This window comes from Astyanax mexicanus, unplaced genomic scaffold (genome assembly GCF_023375975.1).
Source record: "Astyanax mexicanus isolate ESR-SI-001 unplaced genomic scaffold, AstMex3_surface scaffold_37, whole genome shotgun sequence".
Taxonomy (NCBI): domain Eukaryota; kingdom Metazoa; phylum Chordata; class Actinopteri; order Characiformes; family Acestrorhamphidae; genus Astyanax; species Astyanax mexicanus.
In genome coordinates this window covers 1,012,616-1,022,500 of record NW_026040047.1, presented here as the reverse complement: position 1 = coordinate 1,022,500, position 9,885 = coordinate 1,012,616, and the positions used below count along the sequence as shown (strand labels likewise).

General features: G+C 39.2%; 1 protein-coding gene across 1 annotated transcript in view; it reads right to left on the bottom strand.

Annotated features, from left to right (window-relative positions):
• The window catches only part of tp53i11b (tumor protein p53 inducible protein 11b), a 68,493-nt gene that overhangs the window by 20,736 nt on the left and 37,872 nt on the right, over window positions 1-9,885 (bottom strand). Inside the window, exon 2 of the mRNA XM_022664360.2 lies at window positions 8,687-8,824. Coding sequence (XP_022520081.2) covers window positions 8,687-8,815 — 129 coding nt within the window. The 5' untranslated portion in view covers window positions 8,816-8,824. The remainder of the gene's footprint in view (window positions 1-8,686; window positions 8,825-9,885) is intronic.

The window sequence follows — 9,885 nt, the reverse complement described above, 5'->3', positions numbered from 1 at the left end:
AAAGCCCACCAGCTTCTTTACCACCTCTAACCCCTGAGGGACTTCATACTGCCCTTTAAAGGTCTCATTCCATCGTTTTGTCATTCATATTAAAATGCCTATTTGTGTCTCTAGTTTGAGTGAATGCCATGTGAGACGTTTTTTTTGTGAAAAAAGTGCTCTGATGTTTCTATTTAGCCCAACTTTAGATCAATGAATTAGAGGTCTCTGAAGAAAGACAGGATTTCGGCTCTTGCTTATGAATATTCATACATGCAAATACATCGCCTCTGATTGGCTAACAGCACTGCAGCAGAGAGCACCTACCTGTCTTCCCCCCCCCAGTCAATTTTACAGCTCTAAAACTCAAAGGTCAAAATGTTCTCAGAGATACAGCCTCAGTTATAAAGTGCTGGGTAAAATTAACCCTTAAACTTCACATCCTTAAGAGTAACGTCACAGATTTGGGAACAGCTCCAAGCAGGAGAGGCAAGAACCTTCTTAGTGTGTTGCGTTAATCTAAACACATAATAGATAATACATAATAATAATTAGACCGAGATACCAGACATGCAGGTGCTTTACAGGAAAACGATGCTGGATCAAAGCAAAGACGGTAGATAAATGATCTTAGTTATCCCAACAATGCACTCTTCTCTCTGCTGCAGTCAGGAACGCACTTATGCACACAGAGAGGATGAGAATCTAAGAAGGTCTTCCTCACACAAAAACATCAGGAGGATTTTGCACTGAACACACACCATAGAATAATTTAGCAAAGTTACGCACTTTTTTCATCTTGACATGAAAACATTAATCCTCTCTTTATATTTTCCTATTGTTTCACTCGACAGCAGGCAGCGTTCATAGCATTTCACTGCTAGCTGTGAATGACTAAGTACGTGAAAAGTTTGAAAATTTCACCAGCATGTGGACTTTGTAACCCAGGGGGGAAAATGTGCTGGAATTGGTTTGCACATTCCCGGTGCATATTAAGGCCGAGAGCCCTGTCCCCGTTTTTCTACTCAGACCTCATTCCATCATACAGGCCACTCATCAAACCTGTCAAAATTAATCTGAAACAAGAGAAAACCTGGCCTTCAGGAGCTTTCTCTGCTCTTTAGGACTGCTTTCAGCACAGTGGCTGGCCTATGTTTAAGGAAGCTGAAAATCCATGAACACTTTCAGAACCCTGCTGACACCCAGCACACGTGGCACAGCATCCAATCCATTACCAGCTACAACCTACAACCTACACATGCTTTTGAGAGTGATACCCTCCTTCAGGATGCTCTAAATCACTTCTACACCTGGTTTAAACCACAGAACTGCACCACAGCGAGGAAGACCACACCTTCTCCAAATGTACCATGTCTGACTAGGCAGAGGGAACCCATGGAAAGCCTGAGGCTCAAATAGCATACCTGGCAGAGTGCTTAGAGAATGTGTAGAACAGCTAGTAGATCTTTAGCATCTCTCTGAACACCACAGTTCTCAATGCCTTGTAACGTCTCCTAAGCTGCTACTAAAAGGCTGTATTACAGAAGATCCATGTTCTTGTACCTCAGTAAATGCTGTGTTCTGTAACTGTTATTTATGTTATTGTACCGTCTCCTGCTTATATCACAATAATTTGTACTGTTTGGTTTGGTCATTTGTTTGCATAGTGCACTTTATGGTGATGTGTCTAGTGTTGCTCCATGATTCTGAGGGAACATCCCTTCTTTGTACCTGTATACAGTCAAAACAACAAAACAAAATTCTAATCTTTTACCACCTATACTTTGGCCAAGAATGTTGGAAATACTGTTGTGATTTTATCAAGGTAAGCTGTGGCCAAAGTGTAACTTCAATTACACAGTTCAGGGAACACTGTTAATTTGGGGTAATCTATGATGTGTTTTAGGCCTTGCCATGTCTACAGTTACGTGCTATCCTTCTAGCTTCGAACTTCAGTCTTGGCCTCTCTGTAAGATATACACAAATCATATCTGGCTCTTTGGTAGTCTTCAGTGCTGCCTGAGATATATGGCCTGAAGTTCACAGTCTATCCAGGGTTTTTGATTGGGGATTATCCTGCAGCATACTGTTCTAATGCTAATGTAGCCTAAGCCTAAATCAACAGTAGAGTTTTATCTGAAATCAGCAGCTTTTTTATTACATTCCTGTTTGTACTTGCAAAGCAATCCTGAAGATCCACCAGTTCAGTTTCTTCAATTCCACACTTGAACAGTTTTAATTATTGAGGATTATTCTTTTTTCCAACAAAGCACTCAGAGATGTGGTTAAACTGTCCAAAGCTTTGTAGGTTTCCCTCATGTTGCTGTAGACCTGGTCCTACCTAGCCTTGTTGGAAAGATCATGTGCTGATGGTACTTGAGGAGAACAGTCCACGCAAATGATCTCATGCTGGTTATATAAAAGTTTTTGGCTCATCCAGCTTGTTTAAAGAGAGTGAACATTAGCTAGCAGCAGACTAGGTTGCAGTGGTCAATAAGCTCTAGCCTTTAGCTTAGCATGTAGCCCACCTCTTGTCTCACGATTCTACCTTGTTAGCTCTGTCCTCTGGATGAGACATTCACTTAAGACCGTTGCTGCTGGGCCTCAACGATTGGAGCAGAAAGTCCAAAGACTCTGGAGTGCATAGCATTTCTGTCACGGGGAAGACGTAAACATTTCTTGATTTAGTGGGTGCCATCTTGGATATATCCTGATACATCCATGTTCTGAACAGCATTCACCCATCCTCACCAACCTTTTTAATCAGTCTCTGAGCGTGTCTGCCGTGCCTCTGTCATCATACCAGTTTCCAGAAGGCAGAAGATCTCCTTCCAGTTGGTTTAACATCTCTAGTCATAAAGTGCTTTGAGAGGCTTTTACTTCAGCATCACCAGGACTCTCTGCAGTTTGCATATAGAGCCAACAGGTCTGTAGAGGATGCCATTAACTTGGCTCTCTCCTGCATGCTGCAACACCTGGATAGCCATCACACCTACAGTACACCCGTGTGTTGTTTGCAGACTTTAGTTCTGCTTTTAATACAAAAACACCAGACCTGCTACGGGACAAACTGTGGCAGCTCTGTCTCCCCCCCATCTGTTTGATACTGGATTCCTGACCAACAGGAAACAGTACGTCGAGATGGGCGTTCATATTTTAGACCCCCTCTGCCTCAGCACAGGTGCTCCACAGGCCATGTTCCAGGAGGAAGCGTCACGGCTGGTATCATGATTTGGAGATATCAATCCAGAGCTTAACACACAAATACTGTGGAGATAATCATCGATTTCCAAAAGAAACTACCCCTCTACCTTAACTGGAAATTCACGTCTGTACAGTAAACAGATCTGAGTGCTACATATTCCTGAGCACTACCATCCAGCAGGACCTTAGATGGGACAAGCACAGTGCAGCAGTTATGAAGTAGGACCAGCAGCGCCTGTATTTCCTCAGACAGCTAAAGAAATGTAGGTTGTCACAAAAACTGCTGGTCCGATTCTATACTGCTGTAACCGAGTCCATCATCACATCTTCCATCTCAGTCTGGTTTGGCTCTGCATCTCTGCTCATCAAACGTAAGCAAACGAACAGTGCAATGGAAGACCATTGGCTGTTGGCTAACCACGCTTGAAGATCTCTACTCTTCTAGAATTAAAAAGAGGGCAGTAGAGATCATGGCTGACCCCTCACACCCTGGTTACTCTCTTTTCCAGCGGCTTTCAAAAAATTAGGGCTTTAAAGTCTCGGACCAACCGCCACCTTCAAAGCTTCCTTCCCCATTTCTCTATTTTAACTTTAAATTTTAAACCTTTCAACTACTTGTATTTGCTGCACCTGCACTTTATTTTGCCTTTTATTATACTATTGTATACTATACTAGATCATATAATCTGTACAAACTACTGTACAGTTTTCTGTCTTCCAAAGAGTTACTTCAGTCAGTGCATACTGCATATTGCTCATTTTGCCTCCATGGAACAATTGTCTCCTTTATACATATGTTTTGGGAATATCCTGGAGTATTTGGGGTTTGGAGATGAGTTTATACATGTAACCTAAACTGGAAAAGTTGTAAAGTGATGATGTAAAAAATGAACATATGACAAAAACAAGAAATAAGCCATTTTCAACACTTCTGAAATGTGCTAATCCACGGTTTAGGGTTGAAGTCCTCATTTCCAATTAAAAATGACAATGCTTAATGCAATTCAGTCATAATTATGAGTACAAAGAACATACAGTCCTGTTCAGCATTATTGGCATCCATGAAGTTTAATTATATATTGTGTAATATCCCCTAAAAAAATGTATCAACTGAAACAGTTTTTTTTGTATAGAGCACTCCTATTTAAAACAAAAGAGCAAATTAAAACAAAAAACTATGGGAGGGAAAATCACCTGTGATAAAACTGTCAGTGCCCACAGGACATGAATTAGCTAATGAATGATGATGGTGTTTAAAAAGGCACAAGCTGTGCCCTGTTTTTTAATTTTGTTACAATGGTGAAGACAAAGGAGCTGTCTGAGGACATCAGTAGTGCTATTATTAGCAAACACAAGATTTCTAAAGGGTATAAGGTCATCTCCAAAGACCTTGGTATCCCAGTTTCAACAGTGAGCAATGCTATTAAGACGTTTGCTAAGCATGGAACTGTCACGAACCTTCCTGGATGTGGGGAAAGAGGAAAACTAAAAAAAGTCCAACCTGGAACAGTCTGGGGTCATGATTTCAACAAGTACCATATTCTGTACACTAAACCAAGCAGAGCTTTATGGGCGAAGGCCAAGGGAAAAAAACAGTGCTGAAGAAAAGACAAAGGAACAAAAGATCTTTGCCAAAGAGTACCTTAAAAAAAACACAATCGTTCCGGGATAATGTTGTGTGGCAAAATGAAACAAAAAAAGAGATTTTTGTCAATTTGAAGCATTGGCAATTTGTTTACAGACAGCGCAATGAAGCTTATAAGGAAAAGAACACCCTAACAACAGTTAAGCATGGTGGGGTATCCATAATGCTGTGGGGTGGCTTTGCTGCGTCTGGTACGGGAAGCCATATCACAGTAGTCGAAGATCATGGGTCCTCCAGCAAGACAATGACCCAAAGCACACATTTAAAATGACAAAGGAATGGTTTAAAGGGAATAAATGGACTGTTTTAAAATGGCCAGCAATGAGTCCTGACCTCAATCCCATTGAGCTAAAGTATGCCATTCAGAAAAAGAACCCGGCAAACTTTCAAGAGCTTAACTACAAAGGATAGAATCAGAGAAATTACCAGTAGAAAAGTGCACAGAGCTTATACAGTTCTTCAAGAAACATTTAAAGCCTGTTATCACTGCCAAAAGGTGCCATTATTGCTGCACGTGCTGTTTATTCTGTTTCTTCTTTGAAATTGCTCAACATGTAAGTTGAAAAACAAATGTTTTTTTGTATTACTTTGGACCCAGAATGAAAAAATCCTGAAGATATAATTTTGGGACATTTACATATATTTTAGAAGATATTGTAAAAGTTAAAAGGAAAGGGGTGCCAATAACGGAGAGCCACAATGGTCACTGAAATCATTTGAAAAAGACAAAAGTAATAATAAATGAAACAAATATTTACTAATAAAAACTAATACAAGTGAAGCATTGCTTTGAAATTGTCAATCCTTAAAAAAATTGGAAATTGGCCTGGACAAAAATGATGGAGTTTTGTTACACAACCATTTGAGGTAATCAAGCGGCTTCTGATAGTACATCTGTTTCAAAAGTACATTCAAAATGACGTTCTCTACATTTAAAAAAAGTTGATTTCTTACAGGGTTGTAACGTGTCTTCGCTGCCAGCAGTAAGGATTTGAAAGTTCATGACAGTTCCTAAGCCTCCTCACAATATTCTTTTCTTTGTATTGTTCATTTTTTTGGTCTGTGAACATTGGGCTCCAGTTTTGTCTCATCTGCCCAAAAGACATTCTTTCAGACGGTTTATGGATTGTCAATTTGCATTTTGGCAAAGTCCCGTCTGATTAGTCTCAAACTGTGGTTTTATCTTCTTTCTGTCCTCCACTTTATATAACAGCTTTTCTAGGGGTACCATGATTTTTGTTGAAGCCAGTTTTATCAGTTAGTTATTGAAAATTATTCTATGGAACCACAGTTGAAGAGCAAGGTTTAATTTCCATTAGTTCAATTTCAGTAAATCTTACTTTTTTCCTTTTTTTTATACTTTTGAGAGTTTTAAGTGACCATTGTGGGTTTTTCTTTCTTTTAAAAATGGTAGCAGACACTGTGTCCACTTGTGTAATAGAGTAAAGAGTGAAACCTGACTGGTTTATGCTGTTTAATTTGTAGATTATTTGGTGACCAAACCTCTTGTATTATCTGGTGGTTTACACAGTGAAAGTAGACTACTGTAGAGAGTGATGGACTATTATATAAACAGTATAAAGCAGTATTGTTAATATTCCTGTCCTGTTCCTGCTCATTTATCTGCCAGCGTAAGCCGGGTACAGATGCTTCTCCAGTTCACAGGCTGAACACTGCTGTTCAAAACAAGATAAAGATAAATTTCATTCCAGTGTTCCCCCTGAGGAAATGGGGGGAAAATAGAGGATGAATGAATGAATAAAGTATATAAAGTGCCTCTCTAGGAACCAAGTGACACTTTACAGTCACATTTTACACATAACCAGTTTAACTTGTTAAGTGGCAGCCTAATTGCTGGGGGTTGTAGGCCAAAATTACTTTCTTTGTATTTTGCAAAATAAAAATTATTTTAAATATATAAATAGTTCAGCAAATGTAATTTAAGATATACCTGTAGAGCACGGATTGGCAAAAGGTGGCCCACGAGCCAGATGCAAGCATGAAACATCTGGCCTGTGAGGTTGTTATAATATAATAACATAAATGTTATGTCTCTCTCTCTGTTGCGCTCGGCGTGACTTTAGTTTCTGCCTGTTCTCGTTTTTCCGCCCGTTCTTTGGCTCCCTACCTCCTTTTTTCAGCCGTGTTCCAATTTACTAGCTAGGGCAGCGGCAGTGTATTAAACCACGACCCTGACGACACGGGTTTGATCCCACGTGAGGAGCACTGTGTTTATTTATTTATTTTTTCCTTTCTTCTTGGGTTTACCTGCTTTGAGATCAACTGTTCTGCAATTGGGTTCAACAACCCTCTGGGCTGCAGAGCTACTAGTCTGTAGCAGCACTCCATCCCATTACACTACATTTTACAAAACAGATTTTTTTTTTGTGGCCACCACCTAATGACTTGGAAAATATCTGGCCCGCAGCCAAAACTTAACTGCAGACCCCTGTTGTAGTACCTATAGGGGGATCCAGGAGCAAGTCTGGTGTTGTTTTCAATAAGCATTGTTTGTGTTCTATTTATATTCACTTTGTTTTAATAATGTTTTAACTTTTATTTATTACTGTTTGACTCGTGTCTGATTTACTAATTAGAAACTCTAATCGCACTATACAGCAGTTTTGGATTTTGTCCAAACCATATCCTGACTTCTAAAATCTGAAATCTCTAAAATGTGAATGTGTATTTCTCAGGTAACTACTGTTTCCACAAACAGGAGAGCTGACACCAGGAGTAACGGATTAATTTAACTGAGTGGATCACATCAGCAGAGAGGAGACAGGGAAAAAATAGAATAAATAAAAAAAGAAATAACAAAAAAAACGCTAGAAAAACATGATATGAATGAAGACATTACAGACAGAAATATAAACTGCATTGTGAGATGATTCAGTTTGGACTGTCTATTACTTATTCTAGTGCAGAAATATTGGGCAGAAACTAAATAATTCATCTCCTCTGTGAAGAGAAGGAAGCAGAGCTTCTTCACCAAAGAACCTTCAGAAGCTCAGCCTTCCCCGAGAAAACGAGCTCTCACAACCCCAGAGCCTCCTGAGCAGCACAGGTACAAACAGTCTCTCCCTCAGACTTTTCCTTATTTTTTTGATAATATGCCTGTATATGTTTCACATATTTTTTTACATATATAAAATATATAAAGAAAGATACATTTTGGGTTTATTTTTCTTATACTGGCCACTGGAGTTTCAACATGGCACATCATGGCAAAGAACTCTCTGAGGATGTGAAAAGCAGAATTGTTGCTCTCCACAAAGATGAACATGTTCACATGTTGAGAGTATTATCAAGAGGTTAAATGTTTTGAAATTAGACGTATGAGTGCTGCCAGCATTACTGCAGAGGTTGAAGAAGTGTGTGGTCAGTCTGCAGTGCTCACACTATTTACCACACACTGCAACATTTCTGTCTGCATGTTTTAGAAGTAAGCCTCTTCTAAAGCTGATGCATACTGAAGCAGAGCATGATCTTCTTGCTTCAGAAACTGGACCACAAGGCAGTTTCACAACACAATAACGGCCCCAAAACACAAACACACCTCCAAGATGAAAACTGCTTATCTGTGGAAGCTGAAGACAGAGGTAATGAACTGGCCAAGTATGTCTCCAGACCTAAACCCATTCAAGCACCTCTGGGGCATCCTGAAACAGAAGCACAAGGTGTCTAATATTCACCAGGATTCATAGAGCAACCTGTGAAGCTCTAGAAAACTCCATGCTCAAGGGGATTAACGCAAAATTTGTACATGTTTACTGTGAGGTGTATTTTTTACTAACAAGTGTTAGATCACAGAGAAGGTGTGATTGCTAAGTATATTGCTAAAATACAAAAGCCTACCTTTGACCTGTGCACCTCTCCTTCATCATCTTCTCCTCCTACTCCCAGGATCTTGCGTGTCTTCAGTCGACTCACAAGATCAGTCTGACTGTGCTTTTTCATTAGCGGTGGATGACTTTTAGCTGCCATGCTGGTAACCTAGAGAAAGACAGAAAGAATCTAAGATTGTGGAAAAACACCAAAACTCAAACAGAAATTATTACTAATTTCTAAAAAACATTTACAGCCCTGCTTATGTCAAGGTAAATTTTAGGAAGTGTACTTATTAATATAAGTTTTTGTTTTTAGAATGGTAGAACCTAAAAAATAAAATAAAATAAAACTCAATATTTAAATACTTTAATCATGTTACATTTTTTAGCTCTTCCAGCGGCCCACTCACAGAATAGCTAACTGGAAAATGTCCCTTTATTCCTTACAGCCAGTCTAATTAATTAATTAACTTCAACCAGTCAGGTATTAAGGAGCAGTAAAGCCACTCCACTGAAGTACAGAGTTATACAGGAGTTTCAGTTTAGTTCTCCAGCCCTGAGCCTGGAGCAGTATTAGCATTAGCCGCTAACCGTGCTAAGCTCTTTTGTCATTCGGAGGTGAGTTTAGCAGACTGTTATACTTAAGTTCTTTAAGCGCTTTACTCACCCAAATAAACAGTTTTCAGGAGAGAAATCCGTGTAGATTAACATCCAGCTTGATTTTTTATTTAAGAATTACTGTTTTGTTTACTTAGCTTAGCTTTAATTAATTTAACTACCCCCCACCACCCCCCAGCTGCAAGAACTGTTGAGTTTAAGGAAACATGGTGACCCCCTGTGTCAGACGTAATTCCTCTAATGGCTTCAGGAATAACATATAGTAAATTGATATTAACCTTGTATCTTGCTAGTGCAATAGAGAAATATATCTTTTAATACTTATATTGTTAGTTTTTTAGGCCCATTTATACTGTTTATGCGACTATTTAAAATATTTAGTTTTGTAGAGGAAGTTGTGTTAAAGTTGTTGGTGTATCTCTTTAAGATGTATTGTTTACATTTTTTTGATCATTTAGTCTGATTCCTTTATATATTGTGTAATTTTGTGAAACAAAGTAAACCCAATACTGATCAAATTGTGCATCTTCAAGGCTTAAACAGCGTCACAGTGGCTGCAGGTACAGGGCAGGCCTACTTCTGTTCAGAGCCAAACGGAGCTACTGACTA